Raw genomic sequence first — 17,834 nt, 5'->3', positions numbered from 1 at the left:
AGGAGAAGCCATGTAGCCCTACAGAGACAGATGCCAGATGCCAGATGCCAGAACTTTACCCAGTAAGCCACAGCCTTGTGACAATACACGGATTAATGGAGATGGGTTAATTTAAGATATGAGTTAGCCAGAAATATGCTTAAGCTATTGGCCAGAGTATTGCAAATAGTATGGATTCTGTGTGATTATTTGGGGGTCGAGCATCTGGGAGCAAACAAGCGGGCTCTCACAACAGGTATGAGCTGCAGAGATGGCAGCAGGCAAATGGACGTCTTCCTGTCTAAGAAAGGCATGGAGAATACATACCACTTTGTTAAATTGATGGGAAAGGGCTATCTTAAAACTCTTCTTTGCTAACAAAATCCAGACTTTCTGTTTCATTAAGGTTAAAATATGTTTCCTGTGATTTTGTCCTAAACAGGAACCATAGTTGCTTACCACATTGACTTCCTAGTCTTGAAGTCATATACTCTTTACTCTAACATCGAGACATTTGTCTCAATTTGTGGTCTTAAAAGCGTATATTTATGCTCTATCCATGCACACATATCATGTGTTCATGTGCTGCCACATCTTGTAAGCATTTACCACTGTGTCCAGCATGGATGTTGGTGGCTAAATCACAAAGGAAATGATCCTAGTTTTCTTTAAGCTTGCTAGAAAGCTGTCTAGTTGCCCTGGGAGAACTCTTTGAGACATTGCTATCATTGGAGGCTATTCCCCTCCCCAGTGTTCAGGCAAGGCTCACACAGGATCCCGATGTTCAAGATCCCTCTAGGGTGCTTGAAGACCTTTCTTTATCTGGACACAGAAAATGTGGTTTTCTGTGCTTTGCTCTACTCACCTTGGGAAGCGTGCAGGCCTTCTGCTCTGAGCCCTCTGGAATTCCCACGTGTAGCTCCCTCCTTGGGCCTGGCCTTCAACATCTCAAAGCTGCTTTCAAGGGCCCAGAAGCACTTTGTTTCCTGTCTGTTTCCTGATCCTTGCACTGGCATGGTCCAGAGAAGCTCTTTCTCATCTGAGGCTAGGGACAGTGCTCACCCTCTGAGTCTTATGTTTTAGGCTTGTCTTATCTTCTGGAGACCAATGGGCCAGAAGTCTGAGTTACGGTTTTGTAGTGTTCTCTTGGTCCTGAGGCAGTGTCTGCTTCTGGCTGAACATGGAGGTCATGAGAGAATACACAGACATTTGGTGAAGAATAATGCAGGGTTAATCTCTCGAATATGTTATCTGTCTGTCTCATTTACGGAAACAGTAGACTGATTTCAAGGGAAACAAATTGCTGACAGTTATCCCAAATTTCAAAAATCCCTTTACGAAGTTTGTCAGTTTTACTACAAACTCTAGAAAGCAACATGCCACTCAGGCAGGAGAAGAGGCCGTTTGCAAAAATGAGATGGGCCTCTAGGGACAGCTCTTTTCTCTGCTGTCACGAAGTTCCTCCCAAACAGTCAGGGCTCTGATAAAATAAGTATCCGTCATGTTATTTAGGAAGGGATGGCAGGCTGAGAGCCACTGAGCAAGTGATAAGCTGCCCTTGACTTGGCAAGGTTCCACGCATCTTCAGTTGATGTGGTTCTCACATTGATCTGCCATGAAAGTTCCCTCTGTTGGCCCAGTGACACAGTTCTAGGCAAGGAAGGAAGAATGTGTCTGTGTCCCCTATTGATGATGTGGTATATACTGCCTATCATAATAGTCCCAGCTTCATCTGCTAAACTAGGGGCAAATACAGTCTTATGCTTTGTCATTGGGTGGTCAGGCAGGGCCTTGGCAAAATCCCATGGAAATCCCAAGTAGCTAGTGCTTGCCTGTAAAATAAATGTGTTCAATCTTTTTATAGTACATGTTCCTTTGCAGCAAGAGAACATTGCAAGTCTGTGTAAGGCTTTTATATTGTCATTCTTAACCACTGTGACTTTTACTGCTGCATACCAGCTGGGGCATGCAGATTACTGAAAGCACTATGAAGATGTCATTAAACTGCCTGCTGCTGCTGTATACCCTTCAGAAGCTAGAGAAGAAAATGTGTCTTCATATGTCATTTTTGTTTCTTTGGGGCATATTAGCGGTCTGAGGCACCACTTCTAAAAACAGGACTATCCCCACTCTCTGAAAAAGTCTTAATATAAGAGGTTTTTTTTTTTTTTTTTAACACAATGTTAGTTACATACCATGCATTTCTGCAGATTCTACTTCATTATCAAGGAAGGGATCTAATAGGATCTTTAGCATCTGATGGAACCGATGTGAGTGCAGCTGCTAGGGAAGAGAAGCAAATGTATAAATGATTTTTAAAATTACAGTACACAGAAAGACTCCTGTAAAATGGAGGAGAAGGCCAGAGCCTGTGCATCTCTTGGAGAGGGCCCACACCTGCCACAGTCCATGTGTTCTTTGTGGGAACTGACAGTTCTCTCTTGGTTTTCTCTGGAAATGGGATGAGTTTAAAATTAATAGACTATGGAAAGCCTTTAAAATGAACATGCTAACATGCTTGCATTTAAGAAAATTGTATTATCAATGATGTTCATCTCAGCATTGAAGCGTTTTCTTCTTTTTGGAGAAGAAAAATGTGACTTTTTTTTTTCAATTGGTCCAGCAGAAATGTCAAATGTTAATCCTCTAACACCAGAGGGTGAAGTCATTTTTCAAGTTCTCATATTTACATTCTCAACTTGCAGGACAAAGTTTCTGACTTAGAATTTTTATTTCTTGTGTGTGTGTCCAGCCGTGCAGGTGCGTAAGGAGACTTGTCTTGTTCAGCCACTTCTCTACCTTCCTTTCTGAGATATGGAATTCACTGATTGGCTAGACTGACTGACTAGCAAGCCCCATGGATCCCTTTCTCCGCCATACTCAGATTATACCTGATATTTGGGGGTCCAAACTCAGGTCCTCATGCTTGTGCAGCTGATGCTGAGGCATCTTCCTGCCCCCTTCATTTATAATGCCACTGAAAACACCCATAGAGTGTCACTCGGCTGTCCACACTGGTGACAGACTGCAATTGCAGAGCTTCTGATCCCAGGTCTGACTGAGTACTAAGGTCTAGCGTTGCCCAAGACAATTGCTGTTCTTTTACAGTAATACAGCTGGAGGGAAAGGCTTGTCCAAGTGAATGAAAAACTTGGAGCACTCCTTAAAGACTGGAAAGAGCCCTCTTATTCAGTGTAATCAAAGCTGGTATTAACCTGGGTTGAAGAAACAATTAGTAAATTGAAATGACATCCATTGGAAGAAAAATTTATTATGTATTGCCACAATCTAAAATCCCTTGGTTATATTCTCCTTTATCTTTTTTTTATAGAGCACACCCATGCATATCTAGTTTTCCAGGTTTATCTTTTACTGGGTAGACTGAGAACTTAGAAATCTGAGTTCAGACTGCAGTTTTACAAGTTTGCCCCATTAAGAACTGACCTAAGGCTGGGTGTGATGGCACGCACCTTTAATCCCAGCACTCGGGAGTCAGAGGCAGATCTCTGTGAGTTCGAGGCTAGCCTGGTCTACAAGAGCTAGTTCCAGGAGAGGCTCCAAAACTACAGAGAAACCCTGTATCGAAAAAGAAAGAAAGAAAGAAAGAAAGAAAGAAAGAAAGAAAGAAAGAAAGAAAGAAAGAAAGGAAGGAAGGAAGGAAGAAAGAAAGAAAAAAGAAGAAAGAAAGAAAGAAAGAAAGAAAGAGAAAGAAAGAAAGAAAGAAAGAAAGAAAGAAAGAAAGAAAGAAAGAAAGAACTGGCCTGTCAGCTGGGCTGTGGTAGACATGCCTTAAATCTCAGCACTCGGGAGGTAGAGGCAGGTGGATCTTGGTGAGTTCAAGGCCAACCTGATCTACAGCGTGTGTTTCAGGACAGCCAAGACTGTTACACAGAGAAACCCTGTATTGAAAAACAAACAAAACAAAACAAACAAACAAAGAACTGGCCTGTTAATGACATGAAAGTTTGATTTTTACCATTTGTCACTGTCAGACCTTTTGGTAAGCCTTTGATTTATTTTTTCCTAGCAAGGGTATTTATTTTCCATCAGTTTATATTATATGTAAATTCATAATTGAGCACAGTGGCAGAAACGGACCTGGAATGAGACCCAGTGATTTGGATAAGCATCTCCCAATCAGAGGGAAGACAGAAGTTCATGGCATGCCAGACTACCAGCTTCAGGCACTCCATATGGCAAGGACAGAGTGAACACCTGCTCGACATGACTGGGGTCTGCCGGATAGTCTATGAGTCGGTTTCAGTCTTTAATTAAGCATTTCTACTAATATTCCCAGGAAGTAACTCTTAACAGTTTTGCAAAGTGTTTTCTAGCAGGAGTTCTACAGAACTTGCCTTAATGAGCAGCCAGGCTCCCTGGCAATCAGCAGCATCTGTCTGCACAGTGTAATTGGCATGCTAAAGTCCTGTCCCCAGGCGATCTAGTGTACAGTGTGGACTATAATTGGTTGGCTCATCAGACTATTTTCTTTTCTTGGATATGGAAAGGTAGTGTTTTGGTCCACTCTTCATGGTGCTATCACAATTTTTAAATTAATGATTTGGAGACTTCATGAAATCTTCTGTTTATCCAGAATAGAAATTCTTTTTTTAAATTTTTATTGAGCTCTACATTTTTCTCTGCTCCCCTCCCTGTCTCTCCCCTCCCCTTCAACCCTTTACCAAGGTCCCCAAGCTTCCAATTTACTCAGGAGACCTTGTCTTTTTCTACTTCCCATGTAGATTAGATCCATGTATATATGTCTCTTTTAGAGTCCTCATTGTTGTCTAGGTTCTCTGGGATTGTGATTTGTAGGCTGTTTTTTTTTTGCTTTATGTTTAAAAACCATTTATGAGTGAGTACATGTGATAATTGTTTTTCTGGGTCTGGATTACCTCACTCAAAATGATGTTTTCTAGCTCCATCCATTTTCCTGCAAAATTCAAGATGTCGTTATTTTTTTCTGCTGCGTAGTACTCCATTGTGTAAATGTACCACATTTTCCTTATCCATTCTTCAGTTTATGGGCATTGGGGGTGTTTCCAGGGTCTGGCAATGACAAACAATGCTACTATGAACATAGTTGAGCACATGTTCTTGTGGCACGATTGACCATCCTTTGGATATATACTCAAAAGTGGTATTGCTGGGTCTTGAGGAAGGTTGTTTCCTAATTTTCTGAGAAATCGCCATACTGATATTCAAAGGGGCTGTACCAGCTTGCACTCCCACCAGCAATGCAGGAGTGTTCCCTTTACCTCACATCCTCTCCCAGGATAGAAATTCTTACTATCTCTATCAATGTTTTCAGTTAAAACTTTGTTTTCTTAAATCCTGCTAGCAATAAATCATGGTGCACCAAGGACAGTTAGGTTAGAATAAATAAATATCACATATTCTGACTGACATTCAATTGTAGAGGGAATAGGTGTGGAAATCAGAGACTTCAGGACACCATGGTGCTGACCAGGATAGGAAGCAGGCCTAGGGCATCAGTATCCTAGCAGGCAGAACTAGACCTCTGAGCAGCTGATCAGATCAGCTGGCCACAGTGAGGGGGCTCTTTACTATTTGCTCAGATGCGTTAAATGTACTTCTCAACTCTTAATGTCTTTCTTTCTTTTCTTTTCTATGTTCTTTCTTTTCTTTTTTCTTTCTTTGACTGCAGAAAGGTACTCAAGGAGATCTCTGTTGGAGAATTAAACCCGAATGAAACTGTTCAGGCCAATGTGGAAGCCCAGCTCCTTTCCAAGCTAAATCATCCAGCCATTGTCAAGTTCCATGCAAGCTTCATGGAGCAGGATAATTTCTGCATTATCACAGAATACTGTGAGGTGAGACTCCTCTCGTAGAAATACTTGTAAAAATCTGTTGCATGGTAAAAAAATTTTATATAAAGAGATATCTTAAAAGTTTTATTATCAAGCAGCAAGTTGAATTTCAAAGGCCTGGTGTCTCATGTCTTGTGGCTAAGAATAATCTTCTCTAAGTATTTGACAAATGTTGTGGAATAGAATAATTGTTTAACTATATAAAGGTGTGTTGATTTTGTTTATGTCACATTTGTTTAACTATGTAAAGATGTGTAGCTGTTTCACCTTGCCTGCCTAAGGCACCAATAGGTCTAATTGGTCTTATAAAGAACTGAATAGCCAATAGTTAGACAGACGAGGAATAGGCAGTACTGGTGGGCAGAAAGAGATGGGAAACAGCCAACCAGTGGCCAACCAGCCAGGATCCAGACAGACAAACACGGAGGAAGCAGGGATGCAGAATGGACAGTTCAGAGATGAGGTAAATGAGTCTTGGGGCAGCACATAGATTTATAGAAATAGGTTAATTTAAGTTAAAAAAATTCTAGCTAGAAATAAGCCTAAACTAAGGTGAAGAATTCAATATTAATAATAATTCTCTGTGTCATGATTGGGGAGTGCTTTTACATATATGGGGGACAGGTTGCCCAAACCTCCTATGATAGTATCATGAATGTGTAGCTGGACATCCAGACTCTTAACCAAGGCTTGGATACAGTGGAGGCATAGCTCACAGTTTGATTTCCAGTTCTGTTGTTTGATATTTGGAGATTTGACTTACGACTCCTTTCTCGTAGAGAAGTCTTTCCTATTTGTTGACCTGTGAATTGTGGCATAGCATTTGCAGTTTTCTCTGCTGCTCTCTGTTCTCTTGAAGTAACAGCTTTGTGCTTTACTGAGTCTGAAATGAATGTGAAGTTTAGAAAGATGAGAGAGGAGAAGACAGACAATATGAATTATGGATCTTTGTGTTTACAACTCAGAGGTTAGGTGTAGGGTGGGTGACTGGGGTTGTGTCAGGCAGAGCATAAAAGAAGATGCCATGCTTAAAATTATGCCCAGGTGCTCTTTGAACTAGGCTAGCCAAATACTTCTTAGGAGGATTTGAAACCATGGAAAATGGAATTAGTCAGCTCATCACTTGGATGGCCCTGGAACCCTAGAGAAATTATGTTGGGAAGAAAGAAGTGTCTTTTTGGAACAGAAGGCACGCAGGCTTGGCTGTGAGAATTTGGACAAGCAGATGGACGCTGAGGGTACCCTGTATTTGAGCAGCAGAAGGAAGAGTAGAAACTGTACCCAAACCACCCATGCTGCTTCCCCATTTGCTGGTGCATCAACCACTAAGAAACCAGCAGTCACATTCCTCTGAATGAATTGGAGTAATCTAGACCTTAGCCTTTCTCTTTCAATTACTTCCTGGTTTGCTCCTTTTCTGCTTGGAGGATGGAGAGAGGGAGAGGCCGAGATATAAACAGATGGACACTCACACACACACACACACACACACACACACACACACAGGGGTGGTAGTGATGAACACTAGTTACTTAGATATGTAACTTCTCTACCTAATGGATTGTTAAGAAAATCAGTAAGATGATGAGGAGTGTAGGGTGGTAGTGTTGAATAATTGAATGGCCATTCTGGAAAATGTGTTTCTAATGTAGCGATGTTATAATCTACCTGTTATTATTTAATACTTTTTCTTCGTTAGCTCCTTTAGTTGCTAGAATTTTCTTTCAGAAAAAAAAAACCAATGGACTATTACTACATATGATAATTATCTTTTCTCACTGCTGATTTTGGCACATTCATTTGTTTGTAAAATGTTATATTGTCTCTGTAATTCAGGCTGTTCCTAAATTCACTGTGTTGTCATAGCTGGCCTTGAACCCTGATGCCCCTGCTTCCATCTCCCAAGAAATGAGATTGTAGGTGTTGGTCACCACACCTAGGGGCACAGGAATTTTTTCTAAAGACACTTTTCCTCATCTTAAAACTCCTTCATCTGAAGTCAGCAGTGCTCAGTAGAAGGCTCTGGGAAACTGAAGTGTTCTGTGCTTGTGCCTCTGCCACGGTCAACTCTAGTCATGCTGGCTTTTTTTTCTTTGAAATTAAGGAATTTGATGGAAACAAAATTTATTGTTTAATTTTAATTAACTTAAAATTAAGTGGCCTAGTGACTGCCATGGGTAACAGGTGTAGATGGCATGGTCTAACTTTCTTTTCCCGTGCTAATTTTGATTTTGGAGTGGGGGTATGGGTAGAGGGGAGGGGAGGGAAGGGGGAGAAGAAGGGGAGGAGATGGAAATTTTTAATAAAAAAATGAGAAAAAATAAATAAATTACACACACACACAAAAAAAAATTGACTCTCATTCTGAGCTTTCGGTTATGAGACTTCTCGCATCTTCCACATTCCCAGTTTTCTTGTTTGCTTCATTATTTCTTTTTTCCATGTATACACACTCTACCTAGCTCTTTCCTGAACTACTTGAGAATAAACATGTTGTAGTTTGCATCTTGAACCTCTTGCACATCTCCCAGAAACCCGTGTAATATAGAGACTTAGTCACCAGCATCTTTATTGAGGCCATTGGCATCATTCCTTTCAAGATGGCGTAAGGATGCAAGCCTCCTTCTCACTCTTCCCCCCAGCTGCTAGGGCATGAGTAACCTTTCTCAGCCACATGTGTCCCACTATAGTAATCTGTCTCATTAGCCCCAAAGCAATAGAGGCAACTGACTGCTGACTGGAACCTCCGAAACCAGGAGTTAAAATAAATCTTTCCTGCTTTTGAGTTGATTTTCTCAGGGATTTTGCCATAGCTGTCATAGCCACGCGTTGGGATGACATCTGTTGGGGTCCAGCCACGACGGTTCGTATGTTCCAGGGTAGGGGCATGTGGACTAGAAGTGTTAGGCAAGAGGAACAGAGATATAAAAGAAACACAGAGATATAGGCTAGTACTGGGAGGGCAACCCAGGGAATATGTAATCCTGAAAATGCCCGCATTTATTTTCCATATGCTTATATACCCAAATCCAAAAATTGGGGAAGGAGGCAAAAGACTGCTTTTATATGACACAAAGGACAAACAGAACACTTAATTGCTTCAATACTTGAGACATCAAGCTACTATTTCCTAAGGTGGAGTGGATCCACCTCTATGGGCCATCTTAATATCCAAAAACACCAAGTAAACACACCCTAGGTCAGGATATCTTGTTTGTAGCTACACCTTCAGCCAGAATTCTTGTCAATAACTTTGAAAGAGCAAGAGTAGGCTTAAGATTTCTGACCTTCAGTCAAGGTGCAGTAGGCCCACTTCTATGGGCTCCCCCACACAGCAACAGAAAGCTAACGAATACTAAGTTCCAGCCCTAATCTTGTCCAAATAGCTACTGTATTATCTTTTGTTTATTATAGACTTGTTTTTAATGTTGTTGTAAGTATAAAATATTATAAGACAGAAATTTTAAATAATATCATTGCAATGAGTAACATTTTATCTTTACTTTTAATGGTCTCTGTGTGTGTATGTGTTGTGTGTGTATGTGTTGTGTGTGTGTGGATGTGTGTTGTGTGTGTGTTCAGCCCTATGCCCATTTGTGTGCCTGTGCCCACTGGCACTAGAAAAGGTTATCAGATGCCAGGGAGCATACATTTTAGGTAGTTGTGGACCATCAGACTTGAATGATGGGGACCCAACTCAGGTACTCTGCAAGAGTCTTCTTAAACCTAAGACATATATCTAGCCTTTGGCAATATCTTTCTTTTCTTTTCTTTTTTTTGTGGTTCAAGGTTTCTTTATTAAGGGGTTAGAACAGATCAGCAGTCCTCTGCATGAATAGGAAACAGGACCAAATCCAGCAGCCAAGGGGCCACACATGTTTTTACATCTGTATATATAGTACATGTGGCCATGTGCAGAGTGGGCCAATATCTTAAAGGCTATTGGCTGAAGGAGATCCCACAGCACTTCCCCCTTTTGTCTAAATAAAAGAGTTCTAAGCCTAATACAAAACTATATACAATAAGAACAAATATCAAGTATAAAAATTAAAGTTACAACCAGCATAAACAATATCAAGCAAGAAACATATACTAAATGTTTCAATAGTTATCCTATGCTAAGGAGTCTAAGTCTTGTATTAGAAATGGCTTGGCTAAGTCATGAGAGGAAAGCAACTATGACTATCTAGTCTTCAACCCCACCGAAGACCTTAGAAGGGAAATAATATTACTTGAGTAAACAGGAAGCTCAATCAAGCAACTTCCAAAAGGTGTAATAAATGACAGAGACATCTGGCTATCTGGGCAATCACCCTAAGTCTCATTTGCCTAGACTAGGCTAGGGCCTAGAGAAACTGACAGACCATTTTCAGAGGCAGGAAAATTTTCAAAACCATCTTAACCTGTCTTGGCAAGATTTGGCAATCTTTTCTTCTTATATCCTTCTTATCCAATCTGGACACAGTGCAATTTTTCAGGGGTCGAGGCATGGGCAGTTCTTTGCCCAAAGGCCAGTTTTGCCAAGAAGAAAACAAACTCTAAGTGGAGTGTCTTTGGTGCCCAACATTCGCTCGGGAATAGATTGGTGCTGCCAGGAGCAATTGTGTCTCACATCAACAGAACCCCAAGTTATTTAAATGCCATATTCTACAGTTCTTTGAAGTGGTGAATATTACCTATCTATGAGGAATACAATCTCTATGTATCTAAAGAACCTGATTAGTCTAACTATAAGTATGCAAACATGGATGACTATTGACCTAAATTCTTTATACCTATGTTGCTTAAAAGCTAAGGCTTCATATTAGAACATCTAAGGTAAAGGACCTTCTCTTTCATAGCAACTGTTAAAGTCATAAGAACTCAAGAAATTAGCACTGAACCAATGTGAGCATGGAAGTCACTGTGATTCCCAAGCAGAATCTCACATCTGCAGCACTAACCCCACTTAGTAACTTGGTGGAAATACAGAATCCTGGCCAGAAGCCCAGCTATACTGAATCAGACTTTGTGGGGGTGGGGTCCAGCCATCTGTGTTTTGACAAGCTCACCAGGTGAGTCTGAAACAAACTGAAGTTTGAGAGCCGCCCATCTAACTCACAATCTATATTCAAATTTGCTCATTTGTTCCAATTATGTCCTTAGAAAGGGCATTTCTCTAAAAACGGCTTTTGTTGTGCAAGATCCAATGCAGGATCATCTGCGCTAATTTTTAAATGATGGTTGGTTTCCATGGACCGAGCTGCTCTCCTGGGAAGGAATGTTGCCATGGTGATGGCTGCCAGCTGCACTACACAGCTGCTGGGTGTCCGGGGGTCTATGGATCCTCTTCTCAGGCTCCTGAGAAAGGATGTGTGCATGTTTCTCGTTAACAGAGATATTTCTCATTTTCAGATGCAAATTCACTCTTAGCTTGCTCAGGCCTGATGTTATCTTTTTCTTAATTGAAGTAAAATTATTGATAGGAAATGGCAGATAACTAAAACTGAACCTGGGCCTCATAAAACATGCTATCACCATTTCAGTGGCTGATCTCTCTATGTCCATGTTTCCTCTTGTGAAATTTAATTTGGGACCTTTCAAGTCTGTAATGTATTCATTTATCTCTGATATGTCTATATCTGCTGCTCAACCCACTGGGCATCTCAGATTATGTGTGTGAAAATACAAGCAGTCAGGGGCTGAGAAGATGACTCAATCAGTAAAGGTCCTGCTGTGCAAGAATTGAGAATCACAGTTTAGATCCCCAGAACCCATGTAAAATCTGAATATGGTAGCATGTATCTATAACCTTAGCACAGGGGAGGTGTGGACAGTGGCTGCCCAGAGCTGGCCAGTGCAATCAGTGAGCTCCAGGCTCAGTGACACACTGTCTCAAAACAGGAGGCGGGAGTGATAGAGGACAAATGCCTTACACATACATATGTATACACACACACACATGTACGTATATACACAAGCACATATACACATTACATATGCACTTAATAAATACATAAGCAAAGCATCCACCAATTGGTATTGCGGTGTTATAATCCCAGGATGAAGGATCAAAAACAGGAAGCTCAGAGATTCAAGGCCAGCCTGAGCTGCAGAACCAGGTACTGCCTAATAGTTCCAAAGCTACCAAAGCCGCAGAACTTTGGACCCTGGTGTCTTCTGTTCCCCTCCACACAAGAAGGAAATGGAGCTGTGTGCCCGCTCCTTCCTGTCCTTCCCCCACAGTCTCATAGCTCTCGCCTTAGCCGTTACTTTTCTAACAGTTGTCTCTAGCCCCACATCTTCAGGTTCCATCCAGGTTCCTGGGCCCCTTAACTGCTCCCTCTTCTCTCACATGTATAGTGAGAATGCAAGGAGGAGTGGGGGGAGTCATTGGCTGGGAACCATTTGCACCCCCATATCCCTAACTGGTGAAGTATTTTTCTTTTGCATGAAACTCAGTGTAATTATATGAATCATCTCAGACTCCAACACATGAGAGTTGTTCTCATTTATTTTTTTTAAAAAAAATCACACCTTGGGTCTAGATATTGAACCACAAAGAAGTTAGCATACAGCATTCAGACCTTTCTTTCCTTTCCTTCCTTCTTTCTTTCTTTCTTTCTTTCTTTCTTTCTTTCTTTCTTTCTTTCTTTCTTTCTTTCTCCTTCTTTTTTTGTTTGTTTTTCAGGACAGTGTTTTCCTGTGTAACAGTCCTGGCTGTCCTGGAACTTGCTTTACAGACCAGGCTGGTCTCAAACTCAGAGATCCACCTGCCTCTGCCTCCCGAGTGCTGGGATTAAAGGCGTGCGCCACCACAGCCTGGCTGCAGACATTTCTTTTTTAAACATTTCTTTTCGTTTGTGTCAGTCATACAAAGTAACGGGTTTCATTGGGACACATTCATGAGCACTTGCAGTGTTCTGTGCTCGCATTCATTCCCGTCCCTCCCCCTCTCAGCAAAGGGTGGTAAGAATTGGCCTGCTTGGCTTCTGGTTTGCTGGTGGGAACAACTTCAGCGTCTATGCCCGTGTTGTGGCAGAACGGTCAGTCCAGCCCTGGGCTGTGCATTAGACTCACCAGGAGGACTTTCAGAATTGCCTGGGCCTGAGTCCTTCCTCTGCAAACCTCACTTACTTGGTCAGGCTATTACAACCCGGCAACAGGATTTTTTGGAAGCTCTCTGAGCGATTTTAACAGACAACCAAGGTTAGAACAGGGCCAGGGGAGTGAGGAGAACAGTTAGTATGAAAATAGATGATAGAGTAATAAAAAAAAGTCAGTGTTTAAAGACTAGTGAACCAGGTGAGGCCCAGAGCTGAGACCTGGGGAGTCTGGCCCTGCCTGTGGGTGTAGCTGATGACCAGGTCTTGTGTGTCATCAAGATCACCTCGCTCCTGTTCCTTGCCCTGAACAGCGGCTGCAGGCCAGCTCTCCACAGACATCTCCTTGGAAAGAAAAAATATGGCCCCTAAGCCTCACGAGCTTCCCATCACCGTGGTCGTTCAGTCCTCATGCTTACGGATCAATAGGCACTCTGCATTAGTTGTTGTCTCTTTCTGAGCTTTCCAGGAGCCATTCCTGAGCCCCAACTCCGTGACATGTGTAGTTCTCAGATACATTTGGGGTAACAGAGATGACGTGGTAACTGGTTTGTTTTTCCAGTGCTGGGGGCTGAGCCCCAGGCCTTGCACATCCTGGGAAATCCCTCTACTCCTGAACCGAATTCCCAGTCCCATGACAATAATGAATCTGTCTGGCATGTCAAATGAGACATTTCTGTCACTGGCTAAAATATACGGTTCATTTCCTGGCTGCCGAGACCTGAAAAAAAAATTAATTACAACACTGTATTAATTACAACACTGTTTGACCTATTAGCTCAGGCTTCTTATTAACTAACTAACTCTTACATCTTAAATTAATCCATTTCTATTAATCTGTGTATTGCCACAAGGTTGTGGCCTACCTGGTAGGGTCCATGGAGGTGTCTTTGACCCTTTAACATAAAATTTTAAAAAAGTCCCTCCACTGGCATATTTGAAGTGTTTATTCACAATAAAATGTCTTTAGTTTTTCTTAAGATATTTGAGTAATCTGTACCGGGAAAAGAGGAATGAAGATTCTGTCTCAAAAATTAAGTGCTACCACAATTTTTCATTTAAAACTGTAATGTAATAATTGACAACGGAAATGAATTTCAGTTTAAAAAATTATTGTATAAACTTAGCAAAACTTAACATTGTAAGGATAGCTTTAGTTAGCCCATGAATTATATAATTATAAGTGTTAAAATAGAATAATTGACATTTTATCAAATAGTTTGTTTAAAACAATAACCCTATCTATGCTTTATAGAATATGAAAATTATTTCATACTGAGATAAAAAAATTCTGCTACTTTATTGTCTCAGTAGGGAATGCTAACTTTATCAGACCTTATAGACAAAAGAATTCCCATTAAGATTACCCAGAGATGTCATTTGTGTTATTAATTATAACATGTCATAAGAGTGGAGGGCATTGTCCAGTAACTACTTAAAAACTAGACCGTCTTATTTTGCTTTAAAAAGCACAATGTAACTTGATATTTTCCCATGTTTGATGTACACAATTGCAACAAGCTTTCAGAATGCCACAGTTCAGTGACAGATGATACCATTCCTTGCTTCCTACATTTATTACTGCTGTTATCATTATTAAATAATTCCTATTCAACCATAAGATACCAACTCAATGAACTAATAAAGAACAGACTTTTCATTTGGAAGTGGAGAAGTAGATCAGAAGGATGCTCCATGCTCCTCCTAGCCTTGAAGAGATCCTTTTGTCCTGTCTGTTCTTTGAACACTTCCATTTTACTTGGATGGGCTCTGAGAACATTCTTTTTGATCTTTTGAAGTAGTTGACAGCCTTAAAAGTGGGTTGGGGATTTGAACTTGTTGCTGGCAATCAAAGATGCTGTTTAGAACACTGTGGTTAAGTTCTCTTCACTTCTTCAAGGTTTCAGGGTTTCAAAGTCCATCTGATGTTGGCAAACTGGAATGGAGTATGAAGGGAAACCATGATCTACCAAGTGATCATTGGGGTTATAGATTTTTCAAGACCTAAGAAGTTCACATCGAGGCTTTTTGTGTGACTTTGAGAGGCAACATTAGTGACAGAGGCCATCTTTCTGACTGTAGGATCAAGGAAAGGCAAATTAATATTGGCTCAAGTTCAAGTGCATTCTCTTGTTTTTCTTTTTCCCTTTTAATTGATTTTTTATTGAGCTCTACATTCTCTTTTTATTTAAGTTCGTTTTAGCGAGAAAAGTCATCCTCAAACATTTCTCAAAAGCAAAGTTGAGAAAACAAAACTTAGGATATGTAATAAGAGCATGAGACATCTTATGAAATGAATTGGATTTTACTTAGATGGCAAGTTTAGAAAAAGAAGTAAATTCTTCCCATATTGCTGAGTTTAAATCAGATGGTTTCATAGAAGTTGTCTTCCTTTCTTTGTAGTACAAAAGCATAAATATTGTCTTAATCTGTGAAGGATTTGCCTACCTCATCTGCATCCTCAGGAGATAATATACAGAGTGCTTATCAAAGAACATGGCAAATGCAAAACAATAGGGTTTGTGTTTTCTCAAGAGAAATTTAAGAAAGTGAAAATCAAGGGATGGAGGGTAACTTTTTTTTTTGCTTTTTTGAGTCAATAGCCTTGGCTGTCCTGGAACTCACTCTGTACTGTAGACCAGGCTGGCCTCGAACTCACTGAGATCTGCCTGCCTCTGCCTCCTGAATTCTGGGATTAAAGGTGTGCGCCACCACTTCCAGGCAACTTAATGGAGGGTAATTTAAGACTATGACCTTGGTTTTGGGTTTTTGGTGTCTTGTCTTCATGCTGACTTCACAGTCTCTTGGTTAAGTCTGTAGTAAGAACTGATAACATTCTTTCTTATGATTCTACCCAGAGAATGAAGGGATGTTTGCAAAGTTCCTTCTAGAATTTCACTTTCAGGCCTATTATTTCAGGGCTTGTTTTTCCAATTTATTCCTCAATAATACAAATATATCTTGTATAGTCACAAGAAAGCATACATTGAATATTATGCAGGAAATTGACATGTAAATTCTGCCATTTAAGAAGTGTGAATGGGGCCTGAGGATGCACCTTTGTGGTAAAGGGTTTGCCTAGTTTGAGAGGTTCTGGGTTTACTGGTGATAGAGGGTTTGAAGAGAGAGGTAGCAAAGCATCAGCCAGTGGCACCACAGGAAGCACAGTTCTGCTCACTCTCGAAGAAGACAGTGCAGACACCATTAGTATATAGAGCTTCATATTCAATTGACATGGTTTTACAATGACAATATTTAGACAGATTTTTCTTTGGGCTGCCAACTCACAGAAAGCAACATAGAGACTTATTATTAATTATGAAAGCTCAGCCTTATTATATTAACCTATATCTTTTACATGGTTTGGTTACCTTTACATCCTGCTTCTTCTCTATCTGTGTGGATACTCTGCTTTTTTCCCTGAGACCGCTCTCTCCCTAGAAGTCCCAACTAATCTTTACATGTCTAGCTACTGGCCAGTCAGATCTTTATTAAACCAATCACAGTAACACATCTTCACACAGTGTAAAGGAATATTCTGCATCAACAATAGGAACTTGTAGTTTGAGAATAAATTCCTAAAAGGAGTGCTATTTTAATTTACAGATGAACTTTTGAAATCTCAGTATTATTTATTATAAGTGAGATAGGTAATTATGTATTTGAAAACCAAATTTATGATGACACCTATACTTATGGTTGTCCTAAAGTGCTAAATATTGTAAAGATATAAGAAACTAGAAGGCAGTTTCAATGATATTTCTTGTGTGTCTGTGTGTGTGTGTAGTGTGCATGCCTGTGTTTTCAGTGTGCATGTCTGTGTGTATGCATGTGTATGTCTTTTTGTGCACAGTGTACATTCCAGTATGTATGCAGTATGCATGCCTTTGTGTATGTAGTGTACAAGCCTGTGTGAGCAGTGTGTATGCCTGTGTGTATGCATTGTGCATGCTTCTCTCTCTCTCTCTCTCTCTCTCTCTCTCTCGCTCTCTTTCTCTCTCTCTCTCTCTCTCCCCATTTGTTTGGAGGCCAGAGGACAATCTGCTGTTCTTTAGAAGCCTTTACCTTGTTAACTTGGGGACTCTTAATGACTTGAAACTCACCAATTAGGCCGGACAGGTTGGTGATCAAACTCCAGGGACCTGCCTATCCCTACCACCCCAGCACTGGGGCTGTGATTCCTTATCACCATCCCCTGCTTCTTCATGTGCATTTTGGGAATCAAACTCATGTCCTCAGGATTTCACAGCATTTACCAACTGCATTCTCACTCTTGTTCCTCATTTATGTATTTTTAGGGTTCATCCATCTGTCCGTCTTTCCCTCGCTCCCTCCCTCCCTCCCCAGGAGGTGAAACACTGTTTTCTGACATTAGAGGTGTTTACTATGGTCAGAGTTTGAGTCATTGGATGGGAATATAAAACTGACAATAGAGACAATGTAGTAGATATAGGTTACCTTTCGTCTGAAGGACTTTCTTATCTACTCTTTAAGAAGCCACAATGAGCCACTGTCAAAAATATTGTGTACAACTTGCAAAAATACCAGTAGTGCACAACTTGTGTGCTGACCCAGAACTCTGAGGCATGCCATGGTTGGAAAGTGAGTGCCTGAGAAGGACATGGGAACTGGTTTCTCTCTTTTTATTGCAAAGAGTTAAATATTAATTCACCGCATTTTTTAATTCTAAGAAGCTTTGATCCCCCTGGCCTAGAAAATCCAGCAAGGAAGACGATTTCATCAAGCCTGCTTGTGAATGTGTGATATGCTTTTGACTTCTTATTTCTTGATTTGGAAAGAGAAAATGCTAAGCAAATATTTACACATTGCACTGAAAGGAAATTAAACACTGCATTACAAGCAGTTTGTCAGTTGACCACATGTTGTTTGATTACAAGTAATCTCTCCCAGTTGCCTCATTGGCTAGAAATACCTTTGCTCT

The 17,834-nt window shown here is 40.7% G+C and overlaps 1 protein-coding gene across 1 annotated transcript in view; it reads left to right on the top strand.

Moving 5' to 3' along the window:
• The window catches only part of Nek11 (NIMA related kinase 11), a 216,193-nt gene that overhangs the window by 43,510 nt on the left and 154,849 nt on the right, over positions 1–17,834 (top strand). The window contains 1 exon segment of the mRNA XM_038323431.1: positions 5,648–5,813. Within this exon segment, the coding sequence (XP_038179359.1) occupies positions 5,648–5,813 (166 nt within the window).

The sequence above is a fragment of the Arvicola amphibius genome, chromosome 3, assembly GCF_903992535.2.
Source record: "Arvicola amphibius chromosome 3, mArvAmp1.2, whole genome shotgun sequence".
In the NCBI taxonomy this organism is placed as follows: domain Eukaryota; kingdom Metazoa; phylum Chordata; class Mammalia; order Rodentia; family Cricetidae; genus Arvicola; species Arvicola amphibius.
This window is presented reverse-complemented; position numbering and strand designations above follow the sequence as displayed.